Source organism: Schistocerca americana, chromosome 1, assembly GCF_021461395.2.
Source record: "Schistocerca americana isolate TAMUIC-IGC-003095 chromosome 1, iqSchAmer2.1, whole genome shotgun sequence".
Taxonomy (NCBI): Eukaryota; Metazoa; Arthropoda; class Insecta; order Orthoptera; family Acrididae; genus Schistocerca; species Schistocerca americana.
This window is the reverse complement of record NC_060119.1, coordinates 517,923,520-517,943,479: the sequence shown is the minus strand read 5'-3', so window position 1 is coordinate 517,943,479 and position 19,960 is coordinate 517,923,520. Positions and strand designations below refer to the sequence as shown.

At 43.7% G+C, this 19,960-nt stretch overlaps 1 protein-coding gene across 4 annotated transcripts in view; it reads right to left on the bottom strand.

Moving 5' to 3' along the window:
• Window positions 1-15,699, bottom strand: part of LOC124605282 (THO complex subunit 6) — a 54,816-nt gene extending 39,117 nt beyond the window's left edge. For 3 of the 4 annotated variants that reach the window (XR_006978631.1, XR_006978633.1, XM_047136863.1), the window contains exons 1-2: window positions 15,523-15,698; window positions 14,649-14,876 (exon numbers count right to left, since the gene is read on the bottom strand). Coding sequence is in view for 1 of the 4 variants with exons in the window: in XM_047136863.1 (XP_046992819.1) it covers window positions 14,649-14,876; window positions 15,523-15,626 (332 nt within the window). In the remaining 3 variants the exon portion in view is untranslated. Of the gene's footprint in view, window positions 1-14,648; window positions 14,877-15,522 lie in introns of all 4 variants that reach the window. The other variant, XR_006978632.1, reaches the window with a different exon arrangement.
• Between the last annotated feature and the right edge of the window lie 4,261 nt (window positions 15,700-19,960).

Sequence of the window (19,960 nt, the reverse complement as noted above, 5' to 3'; positions counted from 1 at the left end):
TGAATCAGACTTATTTTGCTTTATTTAATACCTCAAGGACTAGGCTGCCAGGGTTTATTTCAACTACCTGAGACAGTGCCTTCTCATAGTTTTCTAAATGTTATGGAGCAGTTTCTACAGCACAGAAATTATGTCAGTTTATTGCATTTGGAACAAGGGTCTATTTTCAATGAAACCATGCAAAGAGACATAGACTTACATCAGTGAACATCCCTTTTACATTGAAATTAAACTATGTAGTTTTTGCAAGAAGGAAAACAACATTGTCCTTTGTTTCCTAAATGCAGACAGAATTAGAAACCTGTTGGCACTAAAATTAAAACTGGTTGAAAATGTAGTTATTTAGCTCCATTCCGCATTAGAATTAAAAATTTCAAAGGATTTTAGAAAACAAAGTCCTACATCACATTCTTCGTAGTAGTACCTGGTATCTTTCCTTGTCACTTTTCCAGATCTTCCCTTGCTTCATTCTGCACAAACTTCCCATCTCCTTTGAGGCCGCTTTGACATTTCTGTAGCTGGAGTCAATTTAGGAAAAGTCTTCCACCAAGTCTGCTTGCAAGTGAATTATTTTGAGAGGAAGTTGATTCAACCAAGCCATCCTTCTTGGATTATTAGAGGCACTGCCAATTCAGTAGCGAATTCAACAAGATGTCTGCTAATAAGCCTCAACTTTTAAATAAACTCATCAATTTAACAATCATCATTGTAAAAACATGAATATGAGCTTTCTTCTGCCACTTCATTTGCTGCCTCACAAAAGGGTAGTATCAGATAAAGTGGTCCATACCAACCATACTTTTATTATAATCCAAAATGCAGCCATGTTTCACCTTCTCTGTCATTCCTAATTTTGTTTTGACATAAACATAGGATGCAGCCAACTTGTGTTTTGTTGTCAGAAGAAATACATTCCTAATGTCTTCCAATTTCACAAACTGCAATGATTTTGTCTGCAAAATGAAAGTACATTTTTTTCAGTTTGTGCACAATTACATCTTTAGCTAGCCTTTTCTACTTTTGAGTACTGTACTATAAAACCATCTTCAAAATAAATAAGAAAGAAATAGCCAATAACGATTGATGCCCTCTGCATTGCATGTGACCTTGTGAAGCACAGCATGTGGCAGCAAGGGAAACGTGAACACTGCAAAGCAAGTAACACACAATATCATTGGTATTCCATTTCTGCCAATACTGCTGTTGCCATCTGTGTTTTATCATGGTAGTACAAGCATCACAGAGTAACTTTATACCAATGATAGGCACAAGAGAAATGTTGGAATACATTTACAAGGCTGAGAACTGTCGATGCCAGTCCTACATCACTCGCCTTTCTACAGCATAATCCTTGTGACATAGGAGCTACATCACTCATCTCCAAAGTCTTAAAGTATCTTCAGTGGTCAGTCTTTTGGTTCCTACATTATTTTCATGCATTCTTCTACAAATAAGAATTCTTTTTTTTTAGCACATTGCACTGTACTGATACACAATATTTTATCATTTGCACATTTTTATACAGCCACTTTCATTTTGTGTGCTTTGTTTTGATCAACCAAGCTAATAATAAATAAAGTAAAAAGTATCTGGTCTACATAACACCTGATTGCAGTTGCAAAATATGGAATTTCCCACATATTACTTGTTAAAATGGTTCCACAACACAGGCTCACCCTTTAACTTAAACCAGTTTTATTCAAGTTTCATCTTCCATAGGCTTCATTCCACAGTCTCTCTTCACCTGTTCTACTGGCTCTGAAATCATTTCTCAAGGTTATTATCCTCAACCACTCAAACATATGCATCTTTTTTCTTTTCAGAGTCTTTCTTTTATTTTTCTCTTCTCTTCAAAGATTACTCTATGATATACCCTGATCTGATGCCCATTTCTTCTTTTGGATTCCTGCATCCCTTCCTTTTGGGCACACTTTAGGGCTAAAGTAGATAATACATTTCTAGGCAGTCTTTATTGTTGTTAACACCGTCTTCTATTGGTTGTAGTAATTTTACTACGAAGTCCTTTTCTGATACAAATGTACCTGTACCTGTCTAACAAAGTTCATCTAAAGCACATGTCACAAAAATTCTGTTCAGGCTTCTGAATACGAATTTCTATTTTTACTCTACCTTCACCTCCACAACTGTAAAAGCCCATGTGTTGGAAAACTTTATAAGTTTTAATTTTGTCCCAGATTTTAGATTTCTGCATACATTTCTGACTTGGTAGGGCTTCAGGACAGCGCTGAAAGTCAATCTGTATATTATATTAACAAAAAAACTATCACTATACTAATTAGTGATTCACACTTACACCATTTAAAATTAATTGAGTAACTCTGAAAAAAATAAAAAAAAATAAACTGCTGCCTCCTCTGTTTTGCTATACAGTTTAATTCAGCTACCCAAACCAACATCATTTTATGCAACCCCCAATGTTATATCTGGTCTTCAAAAAGCACATGCAAGATTTTGATATTCTCTCGCTCACTACACGCAAACTATTAGTCCTATAGAAAAAAATGAACAGGATCTTATTGTAGGAAATTTAATGTAGTTAGATTTTGTACTGAGATATGTTTTCCCTAGAGGTCACAGTTTTTGACTTATTCAAGAAAACAGAAAAGTTACCTTCAAACTCATCCACACTCTCATGCCAGCCCCCACCGGTCAGGATTTCTACTAAATTGTTCATGGCACATTTCCCACATATGACCATTTTTGGTGTTCAGTGACTGACCTCTATACCACTGGCTTAGTTAAGTAGTTAACAATTGTAAAATTTATACTTGTGTAAATTCTACACAATAATTTTTTAATTTTAACGTCATAAAATAAGCTATTACAGCAATGTATTCATCAAGCCTTCCAACTACAAAACTACTGTGCTAGTAAGGGCTCAGTTTGCATCAGATTGTCATGATAATTAGTTTTTGCATAATGTTAAAAAAAAGAGTCATTTTTCTTTCATTACCCTTAGAACATGTTTAAGTTAATAATGTTAATGAAATATCTGACAATGCTGATGGTGTAATAGCCTAATCAATAGAGCAATAGTGTCCAAAAAAGGTCAGGTATCGTGAATAGTTCGTGCAATCACAATTTTTTTTTTTTAGTGGTGGGAGGCGTTGCAAAGAACAACACACTAGAAATCCTGACTGTTGATGGATGGTGGTGGTTGTTGGGATGTTTAAGGGGGACTAAACAGCTAAGGTCACCAGTCCCCCATTCCACAAACAGGCGAGACATGAATTCACGGAACAGGTAAAACCCCAAGGGGAAGGAGACTCCCCCCCCCCAAGGCACTAAAAGAACACAAATTAGGCAACAAACACTACAGACAAGAAGAGTACAGATGAACACCAGACAGAAAGGAACAGAAGAAAATAAGATGGCCGGAGACTGGGTGACTGACCACAAGAACAAAACAAAGGGAAAGAGTCAACCATCCGACGACACACCAAAACAGCAACAAAGATTGAGAGACGCGAGGACAAAAGACACAGAAAGGGAAAGGTGCAGGACCTCCCTAAATAGAACCATAAAAAGGACTGCCATGGATAAAATTTAAAACGTTGTCAGCCATGGAGGCATCGTCACATAAAACCAGAGGCAAAGTGCCCGGGAGATTAAAAGACTGCCGGAGGGTGCGCAGTCGGGGACACTCCAGCAAAACGTGGGCGACCGTCAGCCGGAACCCACACCGACAAAGGGGGGGATCCTCCTGACGCAAAAGATGACCGTGCGTCACGAAGGTATGGCCGATGCGCAGCCGACACAGGATGACAGAGTCCCTGCGAGAAGCCTGCAGGGAGGAGCGCCACACATCGGTCGTCTCCTTGACAGCCCGCAGTTTATTCAGGGATGTCATGTCACGCCACTCAGCAGTCCACATCCCAAGCACCTTACGGCGCAACACCAGCTGCTGATCGCGAGCCGGGAGGCTGATTTCCAAAGCTGGGGCGTCGATCGCCCCTTTGGCCAGCCTGTCAACACATTCGTTCCCCGGGATGCCAATGTGACCTGGCGTCCAAATAAAGACCACCGAACGACCAGAGCGGGTAATGGCGAAAACAGACTCCTGAATAGAGGACACCAGAGAAGAGGTATAGCAGCAGTCAATGGCCTGGAGGCTGCTCAGGGAGTCACTGCAGATGACGATGGACATACCTGAGCGGGAACGCATATGCTCAAGAGTGCACAATATGGCCACCAGCTCTGCAGTAAAAATACTGCAGCCAGCCGGCAAGGAGCGTTGTTCAACATGGGCAGCGTGAGCAAAAGCGTAGGCAGTGCGACCATCAACCAGGGAACCATCAGTGTAGACAGTCTCACATACCGGAAAGGAGGCGAGGAGTGCAAGAAAACGGCGACGGAGGGCCACAGGCGGAACCGAGTCCTTGGGTCCCTGTGCCAAGTCCAGATGGACGGATGGCCGGGGCAAACACCAGGGAGGCGTAGGTGCATGGACCCGGAAGGGAGGCAGAAGAGGGAATGACCCCAGTTCCAACAGCAGGGACTGGACGCGGACAGCTATGGAAAGCCCAGACCTAGGTCGCCGTTCGGGCAGATGGAGGACCATGGCAGGGAATAGCAGGCGACGATTGGGATGGCCCGGCGAGCAATGCACGTGGACAGCATAGTCGGTGAGCAGTCGATGGCGGCGAATCCGCAGTGGGGGAACCCCGGCCTCCACCAGTAGACTATCCACGGGGCTCGTACGAAAAGCGCCAGTTGCAAGCCGAACCCCACAGTGGTGTATGAGGTCTAACAACTTCAACACTGAGGGTGATGCAGACCCATAGGCCAGGCTCCCATAATCAAGCCTGGACTGCACAAGGGCTCTGTATAATCGCAACAGCGTGCAGCGATCCGCACCCCAAGATGTGTGGCTCAGGCAGCGGAGGGCGTTGAGGTGCCGCCAGCACTTTTGCTTCAACTGAGTAATATGAGGAACCCATGTGAGCCGGGCATCAAAGCTGAGCCCTAAGAAGCGGCAAGTGTCCACCACTTCAAGCAGGTGGCCGTCGAGGGAAAGTTCAGGATGAGGGTGGACCGTCCGACGCCTGCAGAAGTGCATAACTCGAGTCTTGGCTGCAGAGAACTGAAAACCATGAGTCAGAGCCCATGATGCTGCCTTGCGAACGGCGACTTGCAGCCTGCATTCGGCGACTCCCGTAGTCGTGGAGCTAAAGAAGATGCAGAAGTCGTCGGCATACAAGGAAGGAGACACCGACGACCCCACGGCTGCTGCCAGACCACTAATGGCCACTAGAAATAAGGAGACGCTCAACACCGAGCCCTGCGGGACCCCATTTTCCTGTATATAAGATGAACTAGAGGCGGCACCCACTTGCACCCGGAAAGAGCGGCGCAATAAAAAGGTTTGAAGAAAAGCCGGGAGCTGACCACGAAGACCCCACTCATGCAACGTAGCAAGGACGTGATGCCTCCATGTGGTGTCATACGCCTTCCGCAGATCAAAAAAGACAGCAACGAGATGCTTACGTCGGGCAAAGGCCATACGGATAGCAGATTCCAGCCGCACCAAATTGTCCGCTGCAGACCGGCCCCGACGGAAGCCACCCTGGGATGGAGCGAGGACACCACACGACTCAAGGACCCAACACAAACGCCGCCCCACCATACGTTCAAGCAATTTGCACAAAACGTTGGTGAGGGTAATGGGACGATAGCTGTCCACTGCCAGTGGGTCCGCACCGGGCTTCAAGATGGGAACAATAACACCCTTTCACCATTGCGACGGGAACACGCCCTCGCTCCAAATGCGGTTAAAGATGGTGAGGATGTGTCTCTGGCAGTCCCTGGAGAGATGCTTCAGCATCTGCACGTGGATGCAGTCTGGTCCTGGTGCTGGTGCTGAATCAGGGCAATCGGCGAGGGCAGCGAGGAATTCCCTCTCGCTGAAAGGAGCATTGTTTTTTGCAGAACGACGCATGTGGAAAGATAACGGCGTCTGCTCGGCTCGCTCCTTGAAAGAGCGAAAGGCGGGGGGATAAGTTGCAGTCGCAGAGCTCTTAGCAAAGTGCGCAGCAAGGTGTTCAGCAATGGCGGCAGCGTCTGTGCAGACAGCGCCGTCCAAGGAGATCCCAGGGACACCCATAGGGGTATGGTATCCGTAAATCCGCCGGATCCGGGACCACACAAGCGAGGGGGAGACACGGGAGCCCAAGGAGGAGACATACCTCTCCCAGCACTCTTGCTTACGCCGTGCAATAAGACGACGGGCCAAGGCACGGAGCCTCTTAAAGGCGATGAGGGTCTCCAGAGACGGGTGCCGCCTATGACGCTGGAGGGCCTGCCTACGGTCGCGAATAGCCTCAGCAATCTCCGGCGACCACCAGGGGACAGCCTTCCTCCGAGGGAGTCCAGAAGAGCGGGGGATGGCAGCCTCGGCCGCTGAAATGATTGACGTGGTTAAGACACGGACCACCTCGTCAATGTCACCCTGTGGGGGAGACTCAATGGTTGCAGCGGAAGTAAAAGCCGGCCAGTCAGCCCTGTGGAGAGCCCAGCGGGGCAGGCGCCCAGAAGAATGACACTGGGGCAGTGACAAATAGATGGGAAAATGGTCACTACCACACAGGTCAGGATGCACCCTCCAGCGGAGGGATGGGACAAGTCCGGGGCTGCAAAGAGAGAGATCGATGGCCGAGAACGAGCCATGGGCCACACTGAAATGCGTGGGAGCACCGGTGTTCAAGAGGCTAAGGTCGAGCTGAGCCAACACATGCTCCACGGCACGACCACGGTCATCGGAGACAGTCCCACCCCATAGAGGGTTGTGGGCATTGAAATCGCCCAGAAGCAGCAATGGTGGCAGGAGCTGAGCCAGCAGCGCAGCCAAGACATGTCAGGGGAGCTCCCCATCCGGAGGAATGTAAACAGAGCAAACAGCAATAGCTGGTGAGAGCTCAACCCTGACAGCGACTGCCTCTAAAGGCGACAGAAGGTATACTGGCGAGCTACAGACAGAGTGGTGAACAAAGAGGCAAACTCCACCTGATGCTCATTGACAGGCAGCACGGTTCTTATAGTATCCCTGATAACCACGAAGGGCGGGGGTCTGCATTGCTGGAAACCAAGTTTCCTGCAGAGGAATGCAGAGAACAGGGGAAGCACTCAGAAGCATCCGGAGCTCAGGCAGGTGGCGGAAATAACCACCGCAATTCCACTGGAGAATGGAAGCAGTAAGGGACTGGGAGGGCGTGAAGGCGACTAAGAGGCAGACGGCGCCTCAGAGCCAACTGCTGCCACCGGGGGAGAGTCAGCTGAGGCCATAGGAAAGGCCCCCGAGGGTTCCGTGAGGGCGAGATCTGCGGCAGAGGCGAGGATCTCCACCTCATCCCCGGAGCCAGGACTATGTACAGCAGGCGGCACTGAAACCGCCGGAACATCCTTCTTCTTGGACACATTCAGTTCCTTCTTCTCACATCTGCCCTTAGGGTGAGAGGGCTGGGAGAGCCTCTCTGAAGGAGCGTCGGAGGCTGACGACGACGCAGAAGCCCTATGACCAGCAGGTGGCGGAACCTTCAGCCACTGGCTGACATCCGGCTGGGTAGGAGAAGAAACGGAGGAAAGGAGAGCCCCGAGGGACCCCTTCCGCGAGAGAGGAACCGGCAGAGGCAACGCCGGTGGAGAAGGAGGGGGAGGGATCGAGCCCCCCGGTTTTTGAGCAGATGTCACTCCCAAAGTAAGCGTGGGGGGAGCGACAGAAGAAGGTTTGCCCCCAACGGCTAAACACACACACACATACATACTGCGTGGAGCGAATGACAGAATAAAAAAATCTTTTGCATAGTTTTTGAAGGCCAGATTTAACATTGCGGGCTGCATAAAATGACGTCAGTAGGGGCAGCTGAATCACCCTGAATAGCTACTGTTTATCTGCTATTAGTAGCTTAATATTTACTTGATTGCAATGGTATATTTCAGAGCAAAAATTTTTACATCATCAATACCAAGTCATATTTATATTATTACATTTGTACACCTTTATAATAAATGTTTTTACATGCCATCCAGCTAACATACATTTTCAGTCTGGATCTAGGTACTCAGATAATTTGCAGAAACAATGGCCCATGATGCAGGTTTTTTATTTTCTTTTGAACTGATGAGGATTCTCAGCTTCTTGCTTTTACGCCGAACAAGAGTTTGCTGTTTAGCTTCCCACCAGAGTACATAACTCCATTCTGAACCCTGAACAAAGAGGCAAACTCTAATGAAAATTATCTTTGTGGTGTGTATTGTGATTATGTACATCACAGTTCAGTAAAAACCAGTTTATATCATAAGCAACAAAAACTATTGATGAGTGAATGTTTTGGTAAGTCAGTGTAAAAATTCAAAAATCCATTAATGGGCTTTTGCATGACATACATTTATCTACCTTAAAATATTCTTGCTACTCAACTCTGTTGAACAAGAACTTTGTTTACATTAGGTGCACTGCCCCAGAAGATAATCTATAAGACAACTGGGAGCAAAAATAAGCAAATGAGACAACTCTCTTGTTTTTAGGAGAACACAGTGAGAGAGACTTCTAAGGGCAAAACATGCAGAACTGAGATTCTAGATTATTTCACCTGTGTGTTGACTCCATCTTAACTTATTTTTCCAGCTGGATCCCAATGAATATTAAACACTTTGCTTTAATCAGTGTATGACCATTACGTTGAGGCTGAAAGGTCATTACCGCTTATCTGGAATTATGTAACATAACTCTTTGTGGGAGTAAGACTTAAACTGTTGGTTCTGAACCACCTGGCTTCTTCGGCTATCATCTGAGCTGTGACAGCTAAGGTTGAGTCTTGCATCTTTTGCTTCTGTTGTGGCACACATTACATTAATAGAATTTTCATGTATCTGCATGTGTCACATCCTAAGTTCTCCATGATATTTCAGCAAACAGGCTTCTTGTCATCTTCAAGTGGTTTCTGATGGCCGCTGCTCTGCTCGTGTCAGCATCCTATATACATGGGCTGTTACCCCCACCATCTCACGGCTTCCATCGCTGTCTGTGAAGCCACCACAGTAAGTGGTGGTGCTGGCAGCGCTGGTGGTGGTGGTGGCGGCGGCAGCGGCAGCAACAGCAACAGTGACCGGCTGCGTACTGTGGTCTACAGTGTCTGCACTATTTTCGGAAGCTGTGGACGCAATATACTGGAAGGTTTTGCTTCTTTTTGGTTCACTGCAGGGTTCCACGCCTGACTCAGTTGTAGGGAACTATATTTTTTCAATAGACCATCTCAGAACCTAATTTCAATTGACTCTGTATCTGCATAATCCCAGGAGGAGGAAAACTGCCTTAGAATCTTGGTTTTGCTTTTGCTTCCATGTTTCTCAGATCTACTGCCAGATCTGATCATCGAAAGTCCTCAACACTGTGCTTTGGTGGACCTTAATATTGGTTCCTATGTCTTGCTCAGTTGGAACCCAGTGTCCCAGCTGATTAAATATCAGTCCTATGAATTTCAATTGTCAGTTGCTTCTTTGAAAATGCAGTCCCAAAATTTATCATTGTAGCCGGCACTTTGGTCTATTGGTAATTAATTTTATGTCCATTTTCAACGCAGAGTTTCGCTAAGATTTGTTAGGCTGCAGTAAGCGGGTGTTGTGCTCACATTCTATTCATCAGTCTTTAATAGTGCGAATGATTTGTCCATTCACACAGAATTTGGAACACCACTATCTTTGTTGAGATACAGGGCATCTTTCATTGTTTTGAGTGGTGAGTGGAAAATCTGTCTTATGTGGTGTTTTTGCAGTAGTATGCCAAGTTTTGATGATACACAGTCAGCAAATGGCATGAAAGTGGTCTTCCTTTGTTCCTCTTCCACATCGCTTTTGGGGCTCTTGTGTCGCAGTGCCATCTAAAGCTGCTGGCTGCTGTATCAATTCTCATGGAAGATGGATTGCAAGTGCCACAGCTCTGCTGTCAGACTTTGTTCATCTGAGATGAAGTATGCGCTGTGTATTAGTGTGTTTAGCATGCTCTTCTTCTGCAAGGAATGCTAGCAGCTAGGTACTTGGAGACATAAAAGGAAGTTTGCTATCTTTTTTTATATTTTCATGGTAAAATGGATGCTTTCAAGGATGGAATTCAGATGTTCTATGAAATCCTGTAGCTTTTTGGGCCCATGTGCTCAAATGACAAAAGTGTTGACAAGATATTGACAGCAAAAAAACAGGTTTCAGTTCATCAGTGCCCAGTGCTCTGTCCTCAAAGCACTTCATGAACAGATTTGTCATCCCCACGAGTCAATTAACAGAAAAAAATTTGTTCACTGGACATGCAGCTTCATCACACCAGCTTTTGTGTGAGGCTACTTTAAGTTTCCCACTTTTTGACAAGGCGTTGGTGGTATTCCTATATTCTGCCACATATTCACCCCCTATTTTTTGAATCCAAGGCCCAAAAGAGGCCATACAGACTGTTGGAAATAATTTTCCAGAAAGGGTTAAAGCATACTATGTTACGAGTGTGTTACTTTGTTCATACTTTAGTTTATTTGCAGTGTAAGTAACATAAAAACTGAAAATAAATGATGTTTCCACATAGGGAATCAACCCATGAACCCTGGATTACCATTCTGTGCTCTACCTGCTGTGCCAACCACTGGTTCATGCCTCACCCTGACTCTCCAAATACTTGACCATCTGGACCTCGCACTCCTCTCACTTTCATTTCTGGTCAATCCTTCCATACACCATAAATCTGGTTGAAATTGACTATGATTAGTAGGTGCTATCCCCTTGTAAGTGCAACCCCAAAGCAATGTAAATCAAAAATTTATGTTTATTGTTAACTTTCTTAATAGTAAGATCCAGTATTCAATGATCAATGTAAAACGTTTCAAACAAAGTAACATAGATATTATGCACAAAATCACTTTGCCCACTGATTGTTCTAGCTGACTCCTGTCTTTTGCCTTTATAAATTTCAAGCTCTTTCAGCAATATCGTGAGCTGGCCTTTATGCACCTATGGAGAATAAGTATACTATTCGCAACGCTCCCTATAGTATAGAGCACTGATAATATCTATAAATATAGGTTTTCTGAAAAGCAGTAGTACATGGCTGTAAATGCTGCTTAAACCTTACGGAAACAGCAATCAGTTTGGTCATTATGAAACTAAACACATTGTTACACTCAATCCAGTATACCCCAGAGCCATCAAATTTATCACATGCGCTTCCCAGCTTATACTTTGCACGATGTTTTAGATTGTTGTTAAATTGGAAACCACATCTAACATTAAATTTTCTAAAACATTTCTCCATTTGCTGGAACATATTGCCATTAAATTCTGTTGGAATGACCCTTTCTTTCCTCACTACTTCTGTTTTCCATATAAGTGTGTATTTGCATAGTTTTTATCTTTTTTTTTTTCTTTAGCATTTTCAGAAAGGCTAAGTATGGACTGTCCGAACAATTTAATTTTGTGTGTCACACTATTCAGCCAGGCTGGTACACAAATTGTAACTCTGCGCACTGTAGAATAATATCTTTATTTAACACAACAACGAAGCAAAATTCTTATTAGGAAAAGCAGCTTAAGAGAAGCTTATCATGTGAGCAAAACCATCTCTTTAGAACAATAATGTGTAGGTACATACTCTACTGAAATAAAAGAAAGTTGCACTCAAAAGTCAAAGACTAAACAGACTCTGTCAGTGCTGAAATGCAGCACTTCTAATGCTAGCACATAAACACCTTAACAGCCATGATAAAAATGACACTAAACACAACTACAGCAAACGGCATTGTTGATCGCTACAGCCTATTGCAAGAGCACATAATGAACAAAATGTCATTTGCTGAAAAACCACTGGCTGTTGCAATTTGCTTGAAAATACTAAGTTCTTTATGTTCTTCACAGTTAACCAAAGACAAACAAAAGAGCTGGTGAATCAATGGGACAAGAAATGCTTTTCTATATCACAGTGATTGGCATGAACTGGCATTGATCATAATATCGGTACATGTATTTATTTACTCGTTCGGCATCACAGAGGCATAATTTACAATATTCTTATCACTATATACTAAAAAGAAAACAATATAATTCTACACTATATTAGATATGTTTTTGAGCCACTCTATGGCTGAGTCACTGAGTCTATGTATGTCCATGAGTTCACCACCATAGCCATACACTTTGCACACGAGTAGATGGTCCATTGTCTGTATTTCATCGCACTCACATACAGCGCTGTCTGCCAGGCCCCACTTGTTCATCAGGTGTTTACATCTCCCAGCACTCGTTCTGACCCGGTTTAGAGCTGTCCACACTCATCTTGGTAGGTTGAAGCCATCAATCTTCTTGTTCGGATCGTGTACTAAGTTCTTGTTCTTAAATTCACTTGCCGACCATACTTCGTTCCAGGCCCTTCTCGGCTCAAAGGCTAGTAGTTCTTCACCGATTTTCCAAAAAGGTGATCTGGATTTAGGCCTGTTTGTCGGTGTCAGATCTTGGTGGATAGGGAGGTCCGGGTTGTCTATAATTTTCCTGTAGGTTTTTAGGGCTAGCTGTGATCGCCTGATTTCTGGAGGCTCTATGTTCGCCAGTACAGGAAGCCATGCACAGGGGGTGGCCCTGAGTGTTCCCGAGATTATTCGCATTGTCTCCCTCAGCTGGACATCCACTTTAGATACGTTTGCACTTCTCCTCCAGACTGGTGAACATTATTCAGCTACACTGTAGACAAGGGCTAGTGCTGAAGTTCTCAAAGTGCTCGCTCTACATCCCCATGTTGTTCCAGCCAGTTTCGAAAGGATAGCATTGCGCGATTTTAGTTTTTGCTTTGTGTCTTCGAGGTGTGAGCTGTACGTTAGGGTCCGGTCTAGTTTCACTCCCAAATATTTAGGCTTATCCTCATGTCTTACGCTTTGGCCATTCGAAAAGATCTGTAATTTTCTGTGTGTCTCTCTGTTGTTGAGGTGCATTATAGTGCTGGTTGTTTTGTTGGGGTTGGGAAGTAGGTGCCACTTGGAGTAATAGGTGTTCAGGACTTCAAGGTCTGCATTCAGTGTTTCGTCGAGATCGTTGTAGTTTTTACTCTGATATGCGATCGGTACATGTAGATTTTCTGAAAATCAAAACTTTACGGTTGTTGTAAACTTTCTTGATAGTTAGTTCCTTTCTTCTACTTCCAGAGTAAAAGTTATTTTTGGGTGTGTCTTGCCTGTTACTTGGGCAAAAGGGTTAATCTCATAAGTGCCACATTCAATCAGTAATAAAATATTGCTGACATTATGTTCAAGGTAAACAGTTTCTTTTTTCTCTTAGTTGCAGAAATTTGGCAAAAAAATTACATTCTAAATCATTCACAAATATAACCGCAAAAGTACTAGCCAGACTATTGTCAATCCCAAAACTATTATTGAATTTGGTGGGTAAATTTTAAGTGTTTCCATTCTGCCAGAGCAATTTTCTGGAGATTCAGTTTCATTTGGATCACTAGTTGTGTTTATTTCTTGTCTACTAATGTTCCAAATCATTTTTGCTTTATTTTTGGAGTGTTTTATTTCTTAAGCATAGTACACAAGATTTGCTTTTTTAATGGCGATGTTATAGGTGTTCTTTGAATTACTGGAGCTCTATATTCCCAGTACAAGATAGTTTAATCCCAGGAGTTATTAACCCAGTAGCCTTGCTTTAGCTCAATTTTGCCCTTATCTGTTTTAGGATGAAACAGGATTTAAAGTGCTGTAAGAATGTGTTTCAGAAAGAAAGAAATTTTCCACGTGCACTTTGGGTCATTTCTGTTGCCACCCTGTTTCCCCAGGTGACAGTATATGTGCAGCCCAACTGTCTGCGTCCTGAGTTACTCATGCAAAAGTGTGAGGAATGTGGGATACTGCATGAAAACCACAACCAGGCACACCGACAATCGTTTTTAACCTGTCAGATGGATTCAATCTGGGGCATGAACACCTCTCCACCCTGGACATGGCACTGTAAAATGCACAGCTGTCCTGGTGGGCAGGTACCTCCCTCTTTTTATTTCTTAAAACCATACAAACAGAGACCTTCCTCTTATTTCTTCAAACAATACAATCAAATTTTGTGAACTTGTCTCGTATTTAGGTCACTTCACCATACATGTCTCTGAATACGTACAAATTTCTTGTGGAAACACAATTTGTTAACAAACAACAACTTCAATCAAGCACAGATGTGTGAGGTACAAGTTGTGTAGTGTACCCTCATCCCCAATTGCAACTTTCACTGTACATGTACGACATTCATATCAAAATACTCATCTGATGTTTGCCCATTATCTAATATGGGATCCGATTTACCAAGCAGTTTTCATTCCCATAGCAACAGGTGTGTTAAATATGGCACCGTGCACAAAATATGGCTTAAACTTTTATATTCAGGCTGTGTTTCAGATCAATAAGTTACCACAACCTTTATTTTACATTCACTTTCATTGTCTTTGCCAACTCACCATATTGCCTATCAACTTAATCCAGAATTTGAACTACGCTACTGATCAATCTGTCACTGTAGCCAAGATTTTACAGGAGTCCACTACCACACTCTAGTTGACTACCACACTCTAATTGGTACGCAAGACATATTAGTATTGACAAAATATGCTGGATACTTACTTGCATGAAGGAAGCTGAAGAGACCATAATGGCTTGGGAGCTTTCCCTGATGTCGAAGTAACAGACTTCCAATCCCAGCCATTTATTTCACCCACAGTACCAGTCAGGAGAAATTTGCTTGTTGTGGCCATGCTACATATTTGTACATCCTTGTTGACCAGAAAGTGATATTCTGGTTTTCTAAATGGAGGAGAAACATCCTCTGAAGGACTTAGTATTTTCTGTAAACTGAAGAAGAAATAATGTCAGTCCATTTACATAACAAATAGACCTATCAGAAAATTCAAACAATTACCCATCTACAATAAATAATTAACTAGAACTACTTGTGTGCAGATCCGTGTTCCAGACACTAAGTAGTGTCCCTGCATCTCAATATATCATGATCTGAAATATTTCAATAATATACTGTATATCCTTTTACAAGAAACTATTTCATTCATTTCAAGTCCGCCAAGGAGGCTGAAACTACGGGAAATATGTACAGGTGGCCTGATGGATTCACGAAGTTGCTGTGAATCCCATATTGTCTATGATGATACCGTATTTAACACAGACTCAACAGGAATGTCACCGCCAAAAGGCAAACGTTCTTTGGTAGCTACACACCCTTCCAAAATTCTTGTAATACTATATTTAACACTTTACAAGTTACACATTGTTGAACACACCCATACAGAACTTCCGTCTCACGAGAGCAAATGCAAAATAAATTTTAGAAAACTGTAAGATGTTGCTTAGTCATTTCTCTGTATCGCAGGAAAAATGTGTCTGGCAATTCTTAAGACTAAATGTTTCACAGAATTTAAATCCAAATAAATAAATTCGTGTAAGAAAGAAATCAACTTCTAAACAGAAACAAAGGACAACTTACTCGTAAACGGCTACATCACCATATGTATTGCCAGCACACATGTAATTACCGCATGGCGAGAATGTCTGACACAGCACCGTGTTGTACACCCACTTATCTACCATGATTGTAGATGTAAACAATAAACATAATCACACAGCACGCGGGTAACAGAAGCTAATCACAGATATAACACACTACTTACTCACAGCCGTCTCTATCAGGCGGCTGTGACTTGCTGTACCACACACGCTCGATCGATTTGCCAATTGTAGTACTGATCGGAACGACAACGACTACTCGATTATACCATAAAAAGATTTTTATTGTCCTTTAGGAAAGAACCACAGTCTAATATAATAGTCGCGACAATATGCCTTGATTTTGTTGATACCGCGCCAGCAGAGCCCAAAGCGGCCAGTAACTTAAACTGTGAGTTCGGCGCGATCGTGAAAGCGAATAGTGGTTGTCTATTTTGATTTCTACAATGGTTTTTACAAGCGGAAGCGTTTGTAGCGGAATAAATTGTACAACAACAGGAAGAAGACACCACAGCTGTCTATTTTTAGGTTGGTTGGTTGTTTTGGGGAAGCAGACCAGACAGCGAGGTCATCGGATTAGGGAAGGACGGGGAAGGAAGTCGGCCGTGCCCTTTGGTAGGAACCATCCCGGCATTTGCCTGGAGCGATTTAGTGAAATCACGGAAAACCTAAATCAGGATGACAGGACGTGGGATTGAACCGTCGTCCTCCCGAATGCGAGTCCAGTGTCTAACCACTGCGCCACCTCGCTAGGTGTGTCTATTTTTAGGTTTCCTAAGGATCCTGAAAGGTATATACCATCATGTTACTAAACTGTATCGTCAGGATTTACTTGCAAACTACATGTGTATTAATCATCAATGTTTCATTTTGAGAGCAGAAAATGGCTAGTTAATAGCAGACGAGAAGACCTTATGAAAAAAGACCCACTTTACCTGTATAATAATATTAGGTTTTGTTCGCTACATTTCGAACAAAACCATTTCAAGAACGCAGACAATAATAAACTCGTGTGGAATGCAGTACCCACAATGTTTGACATCCCAAATAAGCCACCTCAACTGACGATGAAGAAGAAACTGCCACAAAGATTCGACAATCCATCTAAAGCTGTAAAACAGTCCTATGACACAGAAGCAGCCAGTTCAACTCTCCATGTATCAGTGCCAGATTCGTGTGAATCGTCAACACATACCTGCTTTGACGATGAAGTGATTAGATTAAGTACAGTTATTCGTGTCTTACAAAAGCGTAATGTTTGGTATGTATTTCATTCATTTCTGTTATTATTCACTTAATTTTTCTTGCTTCCTTCGTGTGATGACATTATTTTGTTAGCACCTTGTTCATTGACAGATTGTTTGAAAATTATTTAAATATTTGGTTTTGCGTGAAATGTAATCAGCTCATTATAATGAAACTTCCTGGCAGATTAAAACTGTGTGCCGGACTGAAACTCGAACTCGGGACCTTTGCCGTTCGCGGGCAAGTGCTCTACCAACTGAGCTACCCAAGCACGACTCACGCCCCGTCCTCACAGCTTTACTTCTGCCAGTATCTCGTCTCCTAACTTCCAAATTTTACAGAAGCTCTCCTGCGAAACTTGCAGAACTAGCACTGCTGAAAGAAAGGATATTGCGAAGACATGGCTTAGCCATCATCAAAGCTGTGAGGACGGGGCGTGAGACGTGCTTGGGTAGCTCAGTTGGTAGAGCACTTGCCCACGAAAGGCAAAGGTCCCGAGTTCGAGTCTCGGTCTGGCACACAGTTTTAATCTGCCAGGATGTTTCATATCAGTGCACACTCTGCGGAGTGAAAATCTCATTATGGAGCTCATTATAATGTTTCAACATATTTCTCCCACTATTTGGCAGTTGCTTGTCCCACTTAGAATAATATAAAGATGAAGGTCGTACTTCTGGCAACAGGCGGCAATGACAAACACAGTAGGCCTACAGAACGATAAATGAGCTGTCAATCGCTTTTCCTTGAAGAGGTACATGTCTGTGCTTGTTACATGCGAATCCGTGTATTTATATTCTTTTGATATCAACGTGGTAAGCTGCAATTCTATCCAACGTCACAAGTGCTTCTTCACGAATGTGTTGTAGCTTGCCACTCGATTCGTGGTTTTTGTCCATACTTGCGCTTAGTTTAGAATCATTCTTAGAAACATATACGCCTTCTGATACTATACAAACCATTGGCGGCAAGAAAATCATTCAAATATTTCGTAAATTACGTAGGAAATGGATGCAAAACAAACATTATGCTTACGACGCGTCTGAATTTCATCTTACTCGCCGCTTGGAGCGCTACTGTCGCTCCCTTTGTCAAACGGTATCTACTTTTACAGCAGTGATTGTTGCGACTGTTATATTAAACTGTGAAAGAACATTCTTTAATTTAAATTATTACACAAAATAATGAAATATAAAGCACTAGAATTAATAAATAATTGTAAGTGTACATAGAACAAAGTGTGTGTGTGTTTTTTTATAACTGTCGACTTCCAAATTCGGAGAACTACCACAATCTAACATAACAGTCGCGATACTCACTGCTGTTAAAGTTGTTACCATTTGACAGCTGGAGCGACACTAGCGTTCCAAGCAGTGAGAGAGGAGAACTTCAGACGCGTCTAAACATAATGTTTGTTTTGTTTCCCTTTCCTACGAGATTTGGGAAATATTTGAATTATTTTCTTGGCTCCGACAGTTTGTGTAAATGTTGTAAGACATAGATGTTTCTAAAATAATTCTAAAATAAGCGCAAGTAGGGATAAAAATAACAAATCCAGTGGCAAGTTACAATACATTCATGAAGAAACACTTGTGACGTTGGACAGAATTGCAGCTTACTGCGTGGATATCAATGTAATATAAACACATAGATTCACACATAAGAAACTGCTCCCAGCCACGACCGCATTACTTACCACCATCTCAAACACTGCACTCCCTCCTTCCTTGCAGTCCTTGCCGCCCTCTACAATGTAATCCTTGCCACTGGCTTCTACCCCGACAGTGGAAAACCTCCCATATCTTGATGTTCTCCAAACCCAATAAGCCTCCTTCTGATGCCTCTTCCTGTCACCCTATACATCTCACCTCAGTGTTCAGCAAGCTCTTGGAATCCAACTTTACCCGGTGCATCCATCACCACCTCCACTAACACCACCTCCTCCCCAACACCCAATGTTGCTTTCGATCTTCCTTCTCTGCCAATGACCAACTCCTATGCCTTGCTCATCTCCTCTCCCTCCAGCTTAACTCCTGTTGCTCTACCATTTTTGTCTCCCTCGACCTCGAAAAGACCTATGACCGTGTATGGCATCCTGGTCTCCTGTTTAAACTCCAGACCTACACCCTTACTATCAACTATGTCTGTCAGATTGCCTCCTTCCTCTCCCACCGCCTCTCCTACATGACCATCCATAGCGCCAATTCCCACATCTTCTACCCCTCCACAGATGTGCCCCAGGGTTCTATCTTCTCTCTCTGCTCTACCTTCTGTACATGGCAGATATACCCCAACCCCCCCCCCCTCCAGTCCACCTCCTGCAGTATGACTTCACCATCCTTGCCTTCGCTCCTACCCTTCAATGGTCCCAATGCCTCATCCAGAATCACCTTGACCTTTTCGCCACATGGTGTAAGCAGTGGCTCCTTAAAATCAATCCTTCCAAGACCCAGGCAATCATCATAGGTTGTACCACTCACTCCTTCTGGCTCCTTGATTTTTCCCTTACCATCTGCATCTGTCCTGTCTGTGTCTCCACAACCCTCACCTACCTTGGACACACCATTGAACGTCACCTCACCTGGATCCCTCATATCTGCTCTATCCAATCCACAGACCACAAGCACCTCCAACTCCTTAAACTCCTCTCTGGCCAGATGTAGGGGTTGAACCCCTCTACCATCCTCCATACCTACAAATTCTTAACCCATCCCATCCTCTGTTATGCCAGTGGCACCTGGATATCCGCCACCCCCTAAATTCTATAAGCCCTCCAGATTCTCAAGCGCCATGCACTCTGCCTCACCTTGCGTATATGCCTCCTGTCCCCCATGCGGATCCTCTGTGACCTGATTCCTCCCGCCCTCCCAACCTGCTCCTTTTCCTCAAATGTGTCTGCACCCTCTACACCTCCCACTGACTTGATCCTCCTCATCCCCTGATTGCTTCTCTCCTCTCCATCCCTGTCAGCTGCCGTGCCTTCACCATTGTGTGCCCCCTACCCTCCACCTCTACACCCTTCATCCCCTTTCCCAAGGTGACTTCCATCAACTCCCCCTCCTGGATGATGCCCTCTCTCCCTCCATTTATTGTTCCTATCAACTCTGATCCTCACCTCCCCCTCCTTCCCTCTGTCCTTTTCCTGGGCTCCCTCTTCCCCCTTTCTATCCTGTTTT